This window comes from Spermophilus citellus (genome assembly GCF_964194105.1).
Source record: "Spermophilus citellus genome assembly, chromosome: 3".
Taxonomy (NCBI): Eukaryota; Metazoa; Chordata; class Mammalia; order Rodentia; family Sciuridae; genus Spermophilus; species Spermophilus citellus.
In genome coordinates this window covers 15,866,555-15,886,171 of record NC_138184.1, presented here as the reverse complement: position 1 = coordinate 15,886,171, position 19,617 = coordinate 15,866,555, and the positions used below count along the sequence as shown (strand labels likewise).

Genomic DNA, 19,617 nt, shown 5'->3' with positions numbered 1-19,617 from the left:
AACCCCACATCTGCTCCCCATCTCATGGAGCCCCCAAAAACTGCGAGCAGGAAATGACAGGAATGACTACAGTAGCTAGTCCAGTGTCGCAGGCCGGCTGCCTGGCCCCGAGCGTCCCCCACCTCACTGAGACACTGGCAGGCGGACATCCTGGCCTGTCCCTCCCTGGGCTCAGTGCTCTGGGATGAGGGTTGGGTCCCATTTATGGCCCCAGTGAAGCGGGCATGTCTTTGTGGCCAGTCATAAGGAGAGTCCAGCTCTGTGAACCAACAGCGAGGGACCCGGGGCCGTGCCTGCTCTGTGGGCCTCAGTCTCCTCCTCCACACAATGGGTGCAGCAGCGGGCCTGGGAGGATTCAAGGAGAGTGTGCTCCAAGCTCTGGGCATGGAGGAAGGCGGGGAAACTGAGGGTCTGGGAGGCTGAGGAAGCCCAGTCACCAGCAGGTGCCCCACCCAGCATTAATCAGAGAGGCCCTGCGTAGCCTCCGGGCTGCCCAGCCCCTCACAGCCCGGGTGGGAGTGTTGTGATAACGGCAGCCCCCGTTTCCTCCTGGCCAGGAAGGAGCCAGGCAGAGGAAGTATTAAGAGGAGTAATATAAACACTCCCCTGTGCGCGGGGCGGCAGCGGGCGGGAGCGGGCAGTGCACGGGCAGGAGCATGGGTCTGGCCATGGAGCACCGCGGGACCTACTCCCGGGCGGGGGACAGCCCCCGGGGCTGCTGGTATTACCTGCGCTACTTTTTCCTCTTCGTCTCGCTCATCCAGTTCCTCATCATCCTGGGCCTGGTCCTCTTCATGGTCTACGGCAACGTGCACTTGAGCACCGAGTCCAACCTGCAGGCCACCGAGCGCCGCGCCGAGAGCCTGTACAGCCAGGTCGTGGGGCTGTCGGCCGCCCAGGTCAACCTGTCCAAGGAGCTCAACATCACGGCGCGCACCAAGGACAACATCATGCAGATGCTGCTCAGCGCCCGCCGTGAGCTGGAGCGCATCAACGCCAGCTTCCGCCAGTGCCAGAGTGAGCGGGTAGGTGGTGACTCTGGCCTGGGGATCCGGGCAGGTCGCATTCCCTCTCTGAGCCTCCGTTTCTCAGCTGTGTGACCGGGACGCTCACAAAATCTAAATTCTATATGAGCAGCCCGCGCAGATTAAAAGAAAAAAAATACTATAAGTATATCCCCTGCTATGTTTGGGATACACTCACCACTTTAAAAAAGTTATTTGTTACTTGTTTCAGTCTATAACAAAATGCCTGAGCCCAAGTAATTTATAAAGAATAGATGTTTAGAGGCTGGGGTGGCGGCTCATGGTAGAGCACTTGCCTAGCACGTGTGAGGAGCTGGGTTCTTGATTCTCAGCACCGCATATGAATAAATAAATAAATAAAGGATATCTATCTATCTATCTATCTATCTATAGAGATAGATAGATATATATAGATATAGATATAGATATAGATATAGATAAATCAGGGCACGGTGGCACATGCCTGTAATCTCAGCAACTTGGGAGGCTGAGGCAGGAGGATTGCGAGTTCAAAGCCAGCCTCAGCAATGGCAAGGCACTAAGCAACTCAGTGAGACCCTGTTTCTAAATAAAAAGGTCTGGTGATGGGGCCAGTGGTTAAGCATGCCTGGGTTCTATTCCCAGTACCGGGAAAAATAAAAAAAAAAGGATTGTAGTTTTCGGGGCAGCCTAGGCAACTTAATGAGACCCTATTTCAAAAATAAAGCTTTTAAAAGGCTGGGAGTGCATCTCAATAGTTAGTGCTTGCCCAGCATGCAGGAGGCCCTGGGTTCCATCCCCAGCATCCAGCACACGCGCACACACACACACACACACACACACACACACGTGCACACACAACAGGTTTGTTTAGCTTCTGGTCCTGGAGGACAAGAAGTCCAAGATCAAGACACTTGGTGTCTGCCAGGGCCTCTTGCTGCACCACGGACGGCGCAGGGCGTCCCACGGCAAGTGTGTTGGAGCGAGCGGCTGCCATAGCCAGGCCACTCCCGATAGCCACTGATCCACTTGCCCCTGAGTGCATCCATCCACCCAGGGGCAGAGCCTGGTGGCCCAGTTGCCTCCCAGAGGTCCCACTCCTCAACACGGCTGCATGAGGGACCACATTTTCAATACGCAGGGTTGGGGACATGTTCAGACCCTGGCACTGTCTCTCTGGAATGCAAGTTGGACGGTGCTTCCTCCACCCTGGCAGCCCTGAGCCCTCGACTTAAGATCCATGAGGAGCCGTGATGTGGCGGCTCGTCACAGCTGCAGGTAGCTGGCTTCAGAGCTCAGGGTCTTCCTGCACAATGACATGCAGGAGCCGGGTTGCACAGTGGTGGGCGCTTGCCCAGCACCCCCGGGGCCTGGTCCCCCCCCCACTGCAAAAGACCAAGGCAGTGATGGCGTGTGATGGCCCCTCTCTGCTTCTGCTGGTGTCTGCTTCAAACAGATGACCCCGGAGGAGGGGGAGTCTCAAAGCCTTTTGGGGGTGGGAAACGGAGGCCTGAGAGGAGGCAGGTTTCCGCCAGGGGCAGCGACAGGCAGCATCCGGGACGTTGCAGCCACACGGTGGGGGGGCCCATGGGGACTCTTGCTCCCTCACATCTCCAGCCCACAATGGACTCTCAGAGGTCACCGTCACCGTCACGGGTCACCACGGCTCTCTCTCTCACAGCTGCATCCTCCAGGGGGTCCTGCTCAGCCCAAAACACTGAAGGGAGGTGGCATGGGGGTGTCCTGAGACCCCTGCTACCTGTGGGGCACTGGGTGAGGGAAGGCTGGCTTGGGACAACCCCCGTGTCCTTCACAGGAAGCATCCTGTCTGGCGGGGGCTGGGTAGGGAGAAAGAAAGGCCTCCCCATGCAGCCCTGTTCACGCCTGGTATCATCGAGGAAGATCCCGTGCTCTGAGTGGTCTTTAGCCAGCTAACTGAAGCTGTGACGGGCTGCCACACCACGGGCACCTCAAGGATCTTAAGTCAAAGGTTCAGGGCTGCTAGGGAACAGATGCACTGTCCACCTTGAATTCCAGGGAGACAGGCCCCCAGGGCCCTGCCTCTTCCCTCAGGCTCCCAGGATGAGCTGCACCTGCCCCTCAGAGCCCCAGAATGGGGCAATGCCTCCCACAATCCCTCAGGGCAGGGCAGGTCCCCCCTCTAGACCCCCTCAGGACCCTAGAGTGGTTGCCCCCCAGAATCCAAGGATGGAGCCACTCCCAGCTTCCCTAGAACCCCAAGGTGGGACTGTGTCCCCCACAGAGTCTCAGGGCAGGGCAGTGCCCCCCACCGCAGACTCCCTGCGTATCCTGGGTGCCTTAAGCAGGATACGCAGGGACCCGCCCCCAGGCCTGAGCTGGGCCCCCTCCGACTTTGCAATTCCTAGGCATTGGCCCAGGACACCCACGACCATCCGGGGGCAGGGACACCAGGATCAGCCACTCTAGGCATCCCGGAACCCAGACTCCCCCATCCAAACCGCGAGGCGCCTGAGGCTGGATTGTTTTATTCTTCTCTGAGTTGCTGAGGCTGGCTTTGAACTCACGATCCTCCTGCCTCAGCCCCCGGAGCCGCTGGGATGACAGGCCTGGCCACTGCACCTGACTGTAAAAACCTCTGTTTTTTTTCCCCCGGTGCTGGGATTCGAACCCAGGGCCTTGAGCAAGCTGCGTGCTCCACCCCTGAGTGCCGCACCCCTATAGAATTTTGTTATCAGACTAAGGTGCCCTGTAAAGGAGCTGAGCCCTTGAGAACATGGCTCACCCAGGCCGCCTGGGGGCCCATCTGGGCCTGGGCAGCCTGGGTGGGTGCTGAGCTCTGTCCTCTGTCCCCCACTCGTGGCAGGCCGTCTACATCAGCAGGGAGAAATACATAGTCGCCATCATCCTGAGCGAGCAGGAGTGCCAGGAGCAGCTGAAACAGGCCAACAAGTCCTGCAACGGTGAGCCGGGGCCGGGCCGGGGGCTCCTCACCCAGGGCTCGGGCAGCTCCTGAGCTGACCGGGTCCCCTCTGCCACCCCTCAGCCTTGCTCTACATGTGGGACCAGAAGGCCAAGGCGCTGGAGATGGAGCTGGCCAAGGAGAAGGTGGTGTGTGCCCAGAACAAGGAGGGCCTGCTGGCCAGCAAGCGATCGGCGGAGGAGCAGCTGGCGGCCTGCAGCCAGGTGCGCGAGCAGCAGCAGCAGGAGCGGCAACTGGCCCAGGACCGGCTGCAGAAGGTGCAGGCCCTCTGCCTCCCGCTGGACAAGGACAAGTTCGAGACGGACCTGCGCAACCTGTGGAAGGACTCCATCGTCTCCCGCAGCCTGGAGACCTTGAGCTACAGCATGGGCTACCCCATGATCTCACATTCAGATGTGATCTCCATCCGGAGAACCTGCGACCAGATGCCCAGCATCATGAGCACCAAGGTGGAGGAGCTGGCCCGGAGCCTGCGGGCCGGCATCGAGCGCGTGGCCCGCGAGAACTCGGACCTCCAGCGCCAGAAGCTGGAGGCCGAGCAGAGCCTGCGAGCCAGTCAGGAGGCCAAGGAGCAGGCGGAGAAGGAGGCCCGGGCTCGCGAGGCCAAGCTCCAAGCCGGATGCGCCCAGCAGGTGCAGCTGGCCCTGGAGGAGAAGGCGGTGCTGCGGAGGGAGAGGGACAACCTGGCCAAGGAGCTGGCGGAGAAGAAGCGAGAGGTGGAGCAGCTGAAGATGCAGGTGGACGTCAAAATCTCGGCCCTGGACACCTGTCTCAAGGCCAAGGTGGACTGGGGCCCATGAGGGGGCCGCCTGGGAGTTGGGTCTGGAGCTCAAGCTGGTGGTGACATTGAACTTGAATTTGGAGCTGGGGTGAAGCTAGCTGTCCTGTCTGGGTTGGGTGGGTGGGGACTCCCTGGAGAGCTCACTGGAGTCGGGATGGGAACAGAGTTGGGAATGGGGACGGGCATGACCAAGGGGTGGCAGATGAGTGCTGAGGCTGGAGGCGGGGTGGCCGCTGGGCCTGGGTCTGGGTGAGGGAGGAATCTGGACTTTCTATTGCCTTGGATGGAGTTGGGGTGAAGCCCTGAGGTGGATGTGGAATTGAGCTCGGGGGACCTGCAGACGGCCGCTGTGGTTCTGGGCGAATGGAGGGGTTCATCGCCATTAGGACCGGGGCAGAGTCTGGAATTGGGAAAGGTGTTGAGAGAGGGTTAAGTGTGGGGGGCAGGCAGGTTCAGAGTCACTGGCCAGAGTTAGGGCCAGGGTTAGGGTCAGAGGGGGGACTGGGGAATGGGCTGGGGGCTGGCTTTTCACAGAGCCCAGGGCATGTCAGGATGAGGCTCCAGCTAAAGATGCAGCGTGGGCTCTGAGGTGGCCGAGCTCAGAACTGGCTGGATCATAGGACTCTGGGGTTGCCAGAGGAACGGCTTTTAGGGCCGGGGTTTGGCTGGTTGCCAGAGCAGGTCACCTTTGTCCGGAGGGCCAGGCCAGGTGGCTGCGCTCAGCTGGGGTCACACCTGGTGCCCAGGCTGAGGGGCCCAGGCCACCCAGCTGTGACCAAGGAAGGCTGGGCCCTGGATTCACAGGCAATTTGAGGGCCCGAGGGGTCAGGGGACTGTATGTCTGTTACTGCTGTGTCCACTACACGGAGGTCCCTGCCCTGCCCTGGAAGGACCTCAGAGACCCAGGTCTCCAAGGTCAGAGAGGGGCCCAAGGTCAGGAGACCCAGGTAGGTAACCTCCCTCCCCTTCTTTCCACAGTCACAGTCGATCCCCCTTCCAAGACTGGTGGGCCCTGTCCCCCAGCCCCAGCCCCAGCCCATCGGTGAGTGACAGAGGGAAGGGCCAGTAAATGGGAAGGGGGGTCCCTTCCACCTCGCACCCCGCACGAGGCCCTGCTCTCCAGACTGCTAGCCCACCCCTAGTCCAGGGCGGGGGGCTGCCAGGACCCTAGGCCAAGCCTGCTCCTCCCTCTCTCCACAGACCCAGCGAGCCTAGAGGAGTTCAAGAAGAGGATCCTGGAATCCCATCGGTCCCCTGCAGGCAACCCTGCAGTCCTGTCCAGGTAAGGTGCTGGGCAGGCTGAGGGAGGCTGACTGAGCACTTACTGTATACCAGGTCCTGGGCTGGACCTGAAGGACCCTGCAGTAACCCAGGCACCCCCAGTTCTGTCTCATTTATGACAGTCCCTGAGTAGTGGGCAACACCAACTATGAACCAGCCATGATCAGACAAGCCAACGGGCTGCAATCATTAGGCACCTAATGTGAGCTCTGCACCTGCCACAATTAACCCGTCACCATCCTCATTGGCGAAGGAGCTACTCCGTGCCCCTTTTTAGGTGGGGAAAGCGAGGCACAGAAAGGGCCCTGGGTGACACTGCTGGGAAGTGGCAGAGCGGCTGCGCAGGCCAGGTGACTGCAGGGGGAGGAGCCGGCCTTGGGGAAAGAAGGGAGCAGGACCCGCCACCACAAAGGTGCAGGGACAGGGCAGGTAACGGGGACAGAGGGAGCAAGGGAGAGTGAGTGCTGAGCCTCACTTTCTGTCTCCACAAAAACAGGAGTGGAAACGCCATGCTAACTGTGAAGTGCTGTCCACACGAGGCCAGAGCCAGGGTCCCGGGGCCTTAGCGGGGCACATCCAGGGCATCCGGCACACGCGAAAGTCGCGGCCCAGTGCCCGTGCCCTCTTCACCTTGCTGTAGGCCCAGTCATCCGCTGGCTGACCCTGTGCGTGCGTCACAGGGAAGGTGACTCAGGCCACTGCCCCAGAACACCCTGTGCTCCCGCCAGGGTCCCAGCTACGGCGGCTCAGAGCTACATCATGCTAGTGCCAGGCCAGGGAGCAGGGAGGGGCGTGCCCACGTGCCGCCTAGAACCTGAGGCCCAGGGAGGGCCTGGAACCCAGGGTGTGCCCAGTCCTGACCCCCGATGGCCTCCCGGTGCGCAGTACAGCCAGGCAGGTCCAGGGGCTCTCCAGAGCTCCCCGGGCACCCCCTCTCCCAGCCTCTCCTTACATACCCTGCAGACAGGATGCTCACCCCCTGCACCCTGCTTGGCCCGGCCTGGGTGAAACTTCGGCGCCCAGCAGCCTCGGGGAGGGAAACAACATAATTTCCCTCTCTTCATCTTGGCCCAGAGCCCTTGTGGCAAGGAAAGAGATTCTATTATTATCCCCATTTCTCAGAGGAGGGGACTGAGGCCCAGCTGGGGTCACGCACAGGACCGGGCTCCCAGCCCAGGACTGTCCGGCCTCAGCTGAGAACCGGGGAAGCTCTCGACATTGTTTACCCCAAATGCCTGCCGTCCCCCTGCCAAGAAAACAATGAGCACTTAAGCCCGGGCCCCTTCAGGGTAGCAGGAAGGGCCTCTGACCGCAAGCCTTCCCCTGAGAGAGGGGCTGCCGAGGGTGGGACAGGCCCCACCGATTTCCAGAGTCACTCACAGCCGATGAGTCACTGGCCTCAGAGTCTCAAGTCTGTTTTGTTTCTTTGTTTTTGAAATGGGGTCTTGCCTTGCTGCCCCGGCTGGTCTTGAACCCCTGGCTCAAGGGATCCTCTGGCCTGGCGCACCCCACCTGGACACCCAGCTTGACTTTTCTGTTTCTTTCTTTCTTTTTTTAAAATTACTTTTTAGTTGTAGTTGGACACAATACCTTTCCTGTATTCATTTTTATGTGGTGCTGAGGATGGAACCCAGGGCCTCCCATGTGCTAGGCGAGCGCTCTGCCGATGAGCCACAACCCCAGCCCTCTTTTTTTCTTTCTTAAAAAAATAATAATTATTATTATTATTTGGCAGTGTTGGGGATTGAACTCAGGGCCTCACACACTAGGCAAGCACTTACCACTGAGCCACTTCCCAGCCTGTGGTACTGAGAGTTGAACCCAGGGGGGGTCTCCCACTGAGCTCCGTCCTCAGCCCTTTTGATGTTTTGAGACAGGGTCTTGCTAAGCTGCTGAGACTGGTTTTGAACTTTCAATCCTCCTGCCTCAGCCTCCAGAGCTGCTGGGATTACAGGTGTGCACCATTATGCCTGGCTCTAATCCCCAGCCTTTTAAAGGATGATGAAGATGATGATGATGACGATGATTGAGACAGCTGAGTTGCCAGGTTGTTCTTGAACTTGAACATCCAGCCTTTTGATGCACCTAGGCAGGGACCAGGTCTGAGGCCCAGCATGAACCTGGGCACCGGGACAACTGTCTCCTCTTCTACTTTGATTCCTTCTGAGCCTCGAGAGAGTCCCTGCTGTAACTAACGGGCTTTCAGCAGCCACCAGCCACTCTGGGCCTCCCACATTCACATCAAAGGCAGACCCAGGGTCCAGGGTCCAGCAGCAGCTAGACTTGAGCACAAGGCCTGGGATTGGGGGGTTTTGGGGTCCCAGGGATTGAACCCCAGGCCTCACACTTCTAGATGAGCAGTCTGCAACTGGGCGACGCTTCCAGCCCTGGCCTTGGTTTTCCTGGACGTTTAAAGTCGTCTTTTATTGAAGACAAGTGAACCAGCTCCACTTGGTGAAAGTGGGCGTTACCTGGAGATGGTTATTTACATGTTTTGGAGAATCACCATTGCTAGCCGGGGGCAGTGACACACTCCTGTAATCCCAGTGGCTCAGGAGGCTCAGGCAGGGATCCCAAGTTCAAGGCCAGCTTTGGCACTTAGTGAGACCCTGTCTCAAGATAAGGTACCAAGGACTGGGGTGTACCTCGGTGGCAGAGCACTGGCATGTTCACGGCCCTGGGTTCCACCCCCACAAAAATAAGAGAAAAAGAAAAAGTCCCACAAGCCCCGGGGGCTGGATGTGGCTTAGGCTGAGTCGTTGCCCCCACCCCCAGCCCGGCTCTGAGCAGGCACAACCTTCTGCTGCTGCAGTTCGCTGACCACACTGTGAGGCTCTGTTTGTCATCTGACCCAGGCAGCTGCTGGTGCTGGGTGTGGCTGCAGGTGTCAGGGATGCAGCAGAAAATTAGGCACAATCCCACCCCCTCGTCCTGTGGGACTTTTAGTCCATGGGGAAATGGTGGAAAAACCAGATGCAGGTGTCCTTAGAGGGCCCTGGGTGATGGGCAAGAAGAGAAGAGTTAAGGCAGTGTGCAGAGGCTGGGATTTCCCATGGGGACCAGGACCATCTTCCCTGAGGTGACATCTGACCAAAGACCTAAAGGAGGTGGGGGAGGGTCCCTGAGGAGGTGCTAGGAAGGGTGCTCCAGGCAGGGGCACAGCCTGTGCAAAGGTCCTGAGGCACATGGAAGCCAGAGTGGCTGGAAGAGTGATGGAAGGGGGAGGAGCAGGTGGGGCTAAGGGGGCAAGTGACAGACGGAGATGAGGAGCAGCTTGTAGCTGGGGTCCCCGAGAGGGCCGTGAGCAGAACCAGGACTTGACCAACTCAGTCCTTCATAGCTTCTTTCTGGTCACTTTGTGGGACAAGCCACGGAGCCCGGACCACAGCAGAGGTGGTTGTGCAGTCCGGCAAACCAGCATGGCCCCTGTGCCCGGCGGCCCCGCCCACGGTTGGCACAGGAGTGAGCAGGGCGAGGGCTGGTGAGCAGGCTGGGGGGAGCCAGGTGAATCCTGGCTGAGACGGAGCTGGAGCCAGGGACGGGGCCAGCCAAGGAACGTGAGGCCACGGGGCCCCCAGGGAAGAGCGGGGAAGGAAGGGAGGGGGCGGCGGAAGCAGGACTTGGCTGCAGCCCCCTCCTCCCCCACCAGGAAACAGCCTGCGCCAGCCCCTGACCCCGCAGGACAGCCTCTGCCAGCCCCGGGGGGGGGGGGGTGGGGGGACGGGCATTCCAGACAGCTCGGTGGCTCGAGGTGGCCGAGGTGGCCTGAGCAGGCGGTGGGGGGAGGCACAGGGCGGAAGTGGTGGAAGGCTCTAGGAATTGTCGGGACTTCTGCAGGGTTGAAGTCCCCACAGGGGAGGCCTGGCCGAGGCAGAGGTGAGAACCTTGAATGTCGGGCCTCTGGCTTGGCCTCTGTCCTGGCGCACTGGGGAGCCATGGCTGGTGTGGGAGCCGGGCAGGCCTACTGGACACTCTCCTGCAGTGGGTAGGGTCAGGCCCTGGGGAGGGAGACCCAGGAACTTAGTGAGACCTCAGTGCATTAGAGGGAGACCAGGCCCTGCGTCAGGGGCCGGTGCAGCGGGTTGGCAGGGGCTCTGCTCAGACCCTCCGCATCCCCTGAATGGAGAACACCGGGAACAGGCAGGTGGCAGCTGAGCTTGGCGCTCACGAGGCGGCCTGGGAACCGCCTGGGAACATCTGTGTGATGGAGGGATGTGCTTCAGTCTCACCATCCTGGGGGGCTCAGCAAGTCGGACCTAACAGGGAGGCTGAAGGGGTTGGGGGTCTTGAGAGTAGGGGCCTGGGTGGAGGGAGGCAGGGCCGGGGTCTTCGGACCTCCTGTCCTCCCCGAGGACCAGCCTCCAGGGCAGGGACGTGCCAAGTCTGACTACTGTTTCCTCCCTCTCTCGCCTTAGTGGCTGAGGACGGTGGCCCGAGGGGCGGGCGCCCAGCTTGCCCGCCCGCCTGCCGACAGCGCAGAAGGACACTCGCATCCAGGGCCCAGGCCAGCAGCCAGGAGGCCCCCCTCACATGCTCCAATCGCCTCTCCCAGCCCCACACCGCACCCCACAGTCGCTCACCCCTAGACACGGTGATGAGGTCGCCCACAGCTGCAGCCACGATGTCACAAAGCCAGGGACAATGTTCCCCTGAAAGTCCATGGCAACATCATACACAGATGCAGCAATGTCACACAGACACATGGAGGGTGTCACAGAGAGCGGTCACTGCACACAGTGGCAATGCCACACACCTATGCAGCACCCACATTACACCCACTTTACACTCACTTTCTGCCCTACGCCAGGGGCCAAGGCACCACAGCGTCACCCTGCGTTCCGCACAGCCCTGTGTCCCACCATCCCCTCCTCCAACTTCCTTATCTCCCAGCGCCTGGACCAGGAGGTGAGAACAGGAAGCCATTCACCTCCAACCCTTTGAGAGTTTCCAGGCTCCCTTGAGAGTTTCCAGGCGCACCTCCTGGAGAGTTTCCAGGCTCCCCTTGTGAGGGAGAGCCTGGTCCAGGGGTGAGGGTCCAGTGCGGAGAGCGTCCCCTTCCCTCCCACCCCCTCCCCACCCAGCCCTGCCTGTGGCCTGTTATGACACTAGTGGCACCTAATAAATATTAGCAAATCCCTTCAAAGACTCAGGGTCCTGACTCCTGCTTTGAAGACACCAGGGCCACAGGGAGGAACAGGCCAGAGAGGAGACCTGGGGAGCCCCTCCCCCGTGTCCCCCGGGACTCAGGACCCCGCTGTCTGGGACCAGCACCAGGGACACAACACAGGCCTCTTGACACGGCCACGGAGCCTGCGCTGGGACGGCACCGGGCACCGCTGGGACGTTTAGTGTCTAACAGGCAGACGGGCTTCTCAGCTTTGCCTTCCTGGGTGGCAGGGAGCTCGGTGAAGCGCCACAAGCAGCGCACTGCAGAATGCTCCTTGCAGAATGAGTCCAGGAGCAATGTCACAAAAGTCCCTGGCCATTTGTTCTTATTGGTTTTGTCCCCACCAGCCTCCAGTCTGGGCGCACTTTGATCTCGCACAACCAGGTGACATGGAGGAGGGTAAGTTGAGGGAACAGAGGAGAGCGAGGCTGTACCCGGGTGTGGGAGGAAAGGACATCAAAATCCACCAACACCGGGGCAGGTGGAGAGGAGAAGGCGCGCTCCCCCTTCCTGAGCCCTGACTAGGATCCTAAGAAGAAAAAACACCAGGGGACACTGCGCAGCCACCCAGGGGAGGCGGGCTGAGACTGCAGTTGGGACTCTGGGTTTGTACTCCACTCCCCTGGGATCCTGCAGAGAGGGGACGAGACGGAGCCAGGGCTGGCAGCACTGTGCTCTCGTGCTGGGGGCAGGCTGGTCTGGAGGGACAAAGGACCGATATTTCCGGGATACGGAAGCCAGGCGAGAGCGGTCGCTGCAGGAAACACTGGGGCTGGGCCAGGGCAGGGCGGGGGTCAGCAGGGCCAGGCTGTCCAGATAGGCTGGTCTGGAGCCCCAAGGAAATGGGACGTCCCTGCCCTGAGCGGGCTGCTCAGCCTGGAGCTCTGGGAGGCGCTGGTGGGACTGACGTGGGTTCCAGAGTCCCACATCCCAAGTTCTAACTCAGTTCAGTTATCAGCCTCCATTTTTCTCATCAATAAATGGGCATAATCATGGTTCTCAAGCTAGGCACCAGGGCACTTGCCCATAATCCAAGAGGAGTACTTGGACCCAGAATTTCAGGGCCAGCCTGGGCCCACAATGAGGCTCTGCCTCAAAAACAAACAAATAAATGAAAATGACAATCCTAAATCCTCCAGGCACGCAGGCCCGTCTCTGGCCCACGACCCTGCCCTGCTTTGGCTCGTGCAAGCCCAAACCTTAACCTCTGCTGTCCTGGTCCAGAGGGATCCTTCTGCCATGGAATCCGACCAAGTCCCTCTCCTGCTCGCACACCTCACATGGCTCCCCATTACCCTCGCACAAAGTCTGGCTCCTCAGCCCTTCTGTGCCCCCTCCACCCGCAGACACCGTGCCACCTTTGCCTCCGGGGCTCCTGGATGTTTGATTCTCTGGCTGAAGACTCACCAAGCTCTAATGCGGGAGTGTCCTCAGACCAGAGTGGCTTTCCCCTTACTGCTTCTTCCCACGCGGCCCAGCGCTAGAGACCTCCTCCTCCAGGCAGCCTGTTAAGGCCCACAGACAGCCCTGCTCCCTCTTGGGCACCCCATCCTCATCGCTCCTCCTCTCCAGTCTTTCTCCTGAATGGAGGATCCCTGGCCATTGCTTGTCCAGGGGCAGAAGGGGACTGAAAACCCAGCAGGGGGCCATTGGCAGGTCCCTGACCCTGAGGTCCAGCCGCTGGGTGAGGCACTGACTCTTTGGGGATTTCCTACAACCTCTATAAATAACCCCCCCTGCTGCTTCCCACAAGCCACCTCACCCTTCTTGGAAAAAAGGGACTGTAGCCAAGGACCTCAGTCCAGCTGTGTGCCAGGGCCCCTGCGTGGGATGAGGGGTGGTGGGTGGGGCCAGGCGTCCTGCCCAGAGACAGTCTCCATCCCCACAGAGCCGTGGTACTGCTCACCCCTTGTGGAAGCCCTCTGGACCCTCCCCAGTTTGAGCCCATCCCACTGGACCCATGTTGTCATTACATTTTGCAGTGCTGGGGGCGGGAGCAGGGCCTCGTGGGCACTCGGCAAGCTCTACCACTGACCCCATGACCCTCATTACTGCTTTTCTTCTCTGGGCCTCAGTTTATTTATCTGAAAAAATGGGCACAACAGTAATACCCATGGATTCAGCCTATATTACCCTTTCCCTCCAGGGGTCACCCAACTCTTTTTTTTTTTAAATGATTTACTTCACCATCAGAAGGTTCGTTTTGTTTTGTTTTTTGTACTGGGGGATTGAACCCAGGGACACTTTACCACTGAGCCACATCCCAAGCCCTTTTGAGACAGGATCTTTTTTTTTTTTTTTTGAGACAGAGAGAGAGAATTTTAATATTAATTTTTTAGATTTCGGCAGACACAATATCTTTCTTTGTATGTGGTGCTGAGGATCGAACCCGGGCCACACGCATGCCAGGAGAGCATGCTACCGCTTGAGCCATATCCCCAGCCCCAGACAGGATCTTGATAAGTTGCTGAGGCTGGCCTTGAACTTGTGACCCTCCTCCTTGGTACAAGCAAATCAACTAACAAATAGTAATGCTGCAATAAAGTCTGTGAAGAAACAGGGGGACAGGGTCCCTTCTCTGCTGGGTGGGTGGGGATTCTGTGAGTCTCCTAAAGATCTTTACCTTGCCCGCTCTCTGCCCCTGGATGCCTCCAAACCTCTGCTCACATGACCCCTAACACTGCAGACTTCGTGTCTCCCTCCACTGGAGGTGGGAATCTTTTTCTGATTCTGGAAAAGATCCTAACTTCATCTGAGACTCAGTGTCCATTGTCAAGGAAGTTGGCCATTGGTATGCTGCCCCCAGGTGGACGCCCTCCTTCAGGACAGAAGGCCAGGTGACAAGTACTGGCCCCTCTGCTAGGAGAAGGCGCCCCCTGCTGGTTGGCCGCCCTTCCGTGCAGCTCCCCAGAGTTCTCAACCAACCTGTCAGGCCATACCCTCCTCTCCACCTCCTCCTTGGTCCCCACCTCTCCAGAAACCCTGTCACCTCACCCTCCTTGAACATGCCACTATGCTCCCGCCCCAGGGCCTTTACACATGCGCTGCCCTCTCCTTGGGATTCTCTCCCCAACCTCTTCCACCCCTCTGAGGAGCAGCCCCCCTCAGGTCCCTGACCAGGTCAGGTCTCTGTGACAGGGTCACACAGAAGCTATTAGACCTCACAGGAATGAGCTGTGTCTGACCTCTAATGAGGACAGGATCCAGGCACCCAACATGCGTCTGCTGAATAGAGAGCCATTGACATATTCAAACTTGGTGCCCAACAGACCTGTGTTCAAATCCAAGGTGGGGGGACATCTGGCAAGCCACTATTTCCCCAAGCCTCAGTTTCCTCACACTGGGACAAAGTCCCCCTTGCATTATGCTGCTGTACATATAAAATGTGTTGGAGCTGGGGGTGGAGCTCAGTGCTGGGCACTTGCCTAGCTCAGGTAAGGCCCTGGGTTCCATCCACAGTCCTGCAAATACACTGTTTTAAAAAGATGTGCACAGGGTGGGTTGTGACTCAGTGCTAGAGTGCTTACCTCACTTGTGCAAGACACTGGGTTTGATCCTTAGTGCTACATAAAAATAAATAAATTAAATAAAGGTACTGTGTCCATCTACAACTAAAAAAAAAAAAAAAAAAAAGATGCATACATTTCTGCACACAATTGTGGCTTCTAAATATTCATCAAGTCAGTGGATCCTCCCCCCACCCAGCCCCTAGTACTGGGGACTGGACCCAGGGACACTTTATCACTGAGCTATATCCCAGCCCTTTTCATTTGTTTTTTGTTTGTTTGTTTGTTTGTTTTGGGGGGGTACTGGGGATTGAACCCAGGGGCACGTGCCCACTAAGCCACATCCCCAGCCCTATTTTGTGTTTTATTTAGAGACAGGGTCTCACTGAGTTGCTTAGCACCTTCCTTTTGCTGAGGCTGGCTTTGAACTCACGATCCTCCTGCTTCAGCCTCCAAGCTGCTAGGAGTACAGGTGTGCGCCACCATGCTCACCTCCTTCTTGTTTTTTTTGAGACAGGGTCTGGCCAAGTTGCCCAGGCTGGTCTTGTACCTGTGACCCTCCTGCCTCAGCCTCCTGAGTTGCTGGGATCATCACCATGCTGCGCAGGGCCCCTCTGAGTGAATGAATGAAGGAACAAAGATTAAGCCTGGGGAAGGAGAAGGGACCCTAAGTTTTGCAAATCACTTTTAGGATACAAGAGGCAAAATTTCAAGCCAGCCCGGAGGCGCACACCTGTAATCCCAGTGGCTTGGGAGGCTGAGGCAGGAGGATGGCGGGTTCCAAGCCAGCCTCAGGAAAAGTGAGGCACTAAGCAACTCAGTGAGACCCTGTCTCATAATAAAATGCAAAATACGGCAGGAGATGTGGCTCAGTGGTTGAGTGCCCCCGAGTTCAATGCCCAGTACCAAGAAAAGAAAAGGCAAAATTTCAAAATTTATGCTGAAACAGGAATGACAACATGTAGAGCAATAAACACAATTTATATGCAAAATACAAATCTCAGGGCTCAGATAGAGCACGTGCTTGGCATGCTTGGGGTTACATCCCCAGCACCAGACAAACAAACAAACCCATATCTAATTCATAGGTACATCCACAAGTATGCAAATATGCAGAGAAGGTTCTAGAAATTCACGTATTAAGCTGTGACCTCAGGAGAGGGCAAGTAGGGAGATTCCCATGTTGAAACATTTCTGCATCACTTGAGTTGCTCACATTCCCTGGGTACTTGCAAAATAAGTTACCACCATGGGGCTGGGGTGTGGCTCCATGGTAGAGCACTTGCCTAGTAAGCGAGGCCCAAGTTGCATGCCCAGGCCAGCAAAAAATAAAACAGAAACTATGAAACAAAGACCCCCGAGATCTTCCCACCTCCAGCCAGCCCTCCATGCACACCCCAGCCTCTGGTGCCCAAAGCAACCTCCCTGTAGTCCCTCCCCAAGGCCTGGGCCCCCTCCACCACCTGCAGGGAGCTCGCCACCCCGAAGCTCGCTGAAGTGCTGCACTGTCCTGGGAGGAGAAGAGCTGCTCCAGATGCCCCACGGCTTCTGGGTCACCCTTCACTTGCCCACACAGAAATCCCGGAAGATGATGTCCAGGACCTCCTCTGTGCCCCCTCCCCCTGTGAGGTGGGACAAGTGCCTCCGGGCAACACGTAGAGCCTCAGCCGCCAGGGCCAGGTCTCGAGTCTGGTTGTAGTGGCCAAGGGCGTCCAGGCAGCCCTGGAGGTGATGCCGGTGTCTGGCGCGAGTCAGGAGTGGCGGGCCTGTGGATGGGTCCCCACACCTGCCAGAGACAAGACATGATGTGGTCCCTCCCAACCTTGCAACCACATTTTTATGGGGGAAAGGCTGTTCCCATTTTGCAGATACAGAAACTAAGGCTGAGGGGCAGGTACGTGGCCAGAGCCAGTGGCTCAGCTTCTACTTGAACTTGGGTCAGGGGAGGCTGGAGCTGGGCCAGGGGACTCACACTGTAGCCAGTTCCTTCTTCAGGGCCTCCAGGAGGCCGTCCAGCCCCTCTCTGGTCAAGCAAGACAGCAGCAGGTGGGGGGGCAGGTCAAGACTGGGGCCCAGGCCCTCAGGGGGCAGCAGGTCAGATTTGTTCAGCACCAGCAGGAGGCGCTGGCTTTGGGCTCCTAGCAGGGCTACAACTGTGTCCAGGAAATTGCAGCTGGAGGGAGAGGCCAGGTCAGAGGCATCCAGCACTGCCAAAATGAGGTCAGCTTGCCCCAACCTGGAGGAGCAGAGAGAAGCAGGGGTGAGTGACCCCAGAATACAGCAATTAATGCAGTAGGCAGAGCAGAGTGGCGGAGGGGGCGGAGTGGAGGAGGTGAGACAACACGGTGGGGGCACAGTATGGCAGGCAGGGGAGCTGGCCAGCAAGAACAGCATTTAATTAGAACCCAATCACTGAGGCCCCACTTGAAGAAGCTTAGCAGCCTTTACTGAATGAGGAAAAATAAAAATAAATGCAACAGAAAGAGAAGGCAGAGGAAGGGCCCCACAACCCCGCCAGCCCACCTCTCACGGGCCCGGCGCACGCCCTCCTGCTCCACAGGCCCCACGCCCTCCCGCAATCCCGCGGTGTCACTCAGCAATGCGGGGAACCCAGCCAGGTCCACAGGGATCTCCAGCACATCACGGGTAGTCCCTGGCTCTGGGGACACGATGGACACAGGCTTCTGGCCTAGAGGGAGGCAGTCAGAAGAAGTGGGTGGGGGAGAGGCCAGAGAGTTCCTCCCCTAGGCCCCACCCCTCGGCTGGGCGGAGCTTTTCTAATACCTTCGACAGACTCAGTTTCCTACCTGCTGGCCCCACCCCTGGCACTAAGCCAACACCCGACTCAGGCCACATCCCCATCCCCCTTCACTTACTGAGGAGGTTCACCAAGCTGCTTTTGCCGGCATTGGGGGGTCCAGTGACCACGACGTGTGCCCCTGAGCGGAGCCGCTGCCCACGCCTGGCATCTCGTAGATGCGTGTCCAGTGCCACCACCAGCCCCTGCACTTCACTGTCCGCTGTGCACAGGGGAAAGCAGGCAGAGGGGTGCGGGTGAGGAGGGCCTCTGGAAGCTGAGGATGCCAGCCATCTCCACCTTCGACCCCCATGCGGGCCCACCTTGCTCCAGGACACCATCCTCCAGATTGTCATCCTCCCCAAAGTCGATGTAGGCCTCCACATGGGCCAGAGCCTAGGCAGCGGGAGGAAGGCAGGTGATGTGAGCACCCAGGAACCCGCCATTCCACTCGAACTACCCAAGTGTAGCAGGATCTAGGGACAGGATTGGCCTATAGGTAGGATGCTTTCATGTGGGGAATGAATGAAGGGTAAATGGGGTGCACTCCTGCAGGGGATGAAGAGGTGGATGAAGCAGGGATCAGCAAACAGGGTACTTGCCTTGGTGAGGGTCTCCGCCCAGCTGCGGCAGAGTTGGCCCAGCTCACCGTCCAGCTGCCTCAAGGCCTGGCGACGCTGCGCTTCAGTTTCCGCGTGGATCAGATCGGCCAGCCCCTCCACCTCTGTGAGGCTCAGCTTCCCATGGGCGAACGCCCGCCTGGTGAATTCTCCAGCCTCAGCTGGCCGTAACCCTGGCACACTGCCTGTGGGGAGGCCCCAGGTCCTTGAACCCGCTGGTCCCCCAGGCCCATGGGCAGAGCCAGGCTGTGAACCTGAGACTGTGACTCACCCAGAGCCTGTAAGACTCCACTCACCACGGCCGGGCCTCCATGCACGTGGAACTCCACACAGTCCTCACCCGTGAAACTTTGGGGACCTCGTGGGCAAAGAGATTAGATTCAGGTAGAAGGCACAGCCTGGGCAAACTCCAGGAGGGGGAAAACTGGGCCATGGGTTCGAGTTCTGGGGTCCCTCACCAGGGAACCAGAGCACCAGTGCGCGATCCAGCGGTTCTCTGGTGTGTGGGTCTCTGAGCAGACGTAGGCTGGCGCTGCGTGCCGGCGGCAGGTCCCGGGGCGCCGTGAGGCTCCGGAGAGCGTGGCTGCTGGCGGGGCCGCTGGTTCGGATCACTGCTATGCCGCAGCGGCCTTGGCCTGAGCTTAGCGCGAAGATGGTGGCCCCAGAACCAAAGGCCGGGGCACCGCTGCTCTGGCTTGTGCACAGTCTGGGACAGGAGAGGAGGAAAGTCAGCACAGCTTGGCGGCTCTGTCTTAAGGTGGAGATGGGTCGAAGACTGGATGGTCAGGAGTAGCTCCAGGTGGCGGGGGGGACGTACAGATCGGAGACTCTGAAGCCATAAAGTGACTGAGAGCAAAAGGTGACCCTGATGTGGGGTCTGAGGCAAAGGGATGGGCAGACTGGAGCTTGGAAGAACTTGGTGCCTCTGTGGCAGGACACTGGGCCCTTGGAACCTAAGGAGCGGGTTTGGGGCCCTTGAAGCACCTCTCGCTGTCCCACCCCTTCGGCGGGGTCCCCCCACCTGCGAGACCCACGTGCCGCCCGGGCCACCAAGGTCCACAGCTCCCGCCACATGGATATACAACTTGCGACCCGCCTGTCGGACCTTTCAGAGCCGCTTCAAGTCCCGGCAGGACGCCCCGCCTACTCCACGGCGTTACTGGGAACGTTCTACGTCCTCGACTATCATTGGGCCACTGCGGAGGCGCCCCGCCCACCGGCTGAAGACCTTCATTCCCGTGGGCTGGTGCTAGAAAGGAGGGCGGGGGCTCCAGGACTTGAGTGCCCCGCAATGATGTTCCCCCGGCAACAAAAGACCGAATTTTTAGGGTCCTAACGCGGCAGGGTTCTGAGACAATGGAAACGAGTAGGAGAGAGGACAGGGCTTGGCCAGGACGGTGGGAATTACGGCGAGGATTCGAGTCCCGTACTTTCCGCTTGACCACTCCGTAGCCTTAAGCGAGGCAAGCGTACCCTGTACTCCTGTCCAAAAAGCGGGT

At 58.8% G+C, this 19,617-nt stretch overlaps 2 protein-coding genes across 3 annotated transcripts; one reads left to right on the top strand and one right to left on the bottom strand.

Annotated features, from left to right (window-relative positions):
* The first annotated feature begins 598 nt into the window (after positions 1-598).
* On the top strand, positions 599-11,173 carry PLVAP (plasmalemma vesicle associated protein). 2 transcript variants are annotated; one of them, XM_081283696.1, is made up of 6 exons: positions 599-1,025; positions 3,850-3,946; positions 4,030-4,703; positions 5,726-5,789; positions 5,948-6,029; positions 10,444-11,173. In XM_081283696.1, exons 1-6 carry the CDS (start codon positions 657-659, stop codon positions 10,448-10,450), a joined length of 1,293 nt encoding a protein of 430 aa, XP_081139822.1. In that variant the 5' UTR covers positions 599-656; the 3' UTR covers positions 10,451-11,173. The 2 variants fall into 2 exon arrangements, with proteins under 2 accessions (XP_081139822.1, XP_081139821.1); XM_081283695.1 differs by having other exon boundaries at positions 600-1,025; positions 4,030-4,748.
* Positions 11,174-15,623: 4,450 nt separating this feature from the next.
* Positions 15,624-19,277, bottom strand: GTPBP3 (GTP binding protein 3, mitochondrial). The gene is made up of 9 exons (XM_081287569.1): positions 19,140-19,277; positions 18,577-18,824; positions 18,390-18,476; positions 18,101-18,303; positions 17,822-17,894; positions 17,578-17,721; positions 17,225-17,390; positions 16,674-16,937; positions 15,624-16,487 (listed from the first exon to the last, which is right to left on the bottom strand). The coding sequence occupies exons 1-9, from the start codon at positions 19,190-19,192 to the stop codon at positions 16,262-16,264; spliced, it is 1,464 nt and encodes a 487-aa protein (XP_081143695.1). The 5' UTR covers positions 19,193-19,277; the 3' UTR covers positions 15,624-16,261.
* Positions 19,278-19,617: the final 340 nt, after the last annotated feature.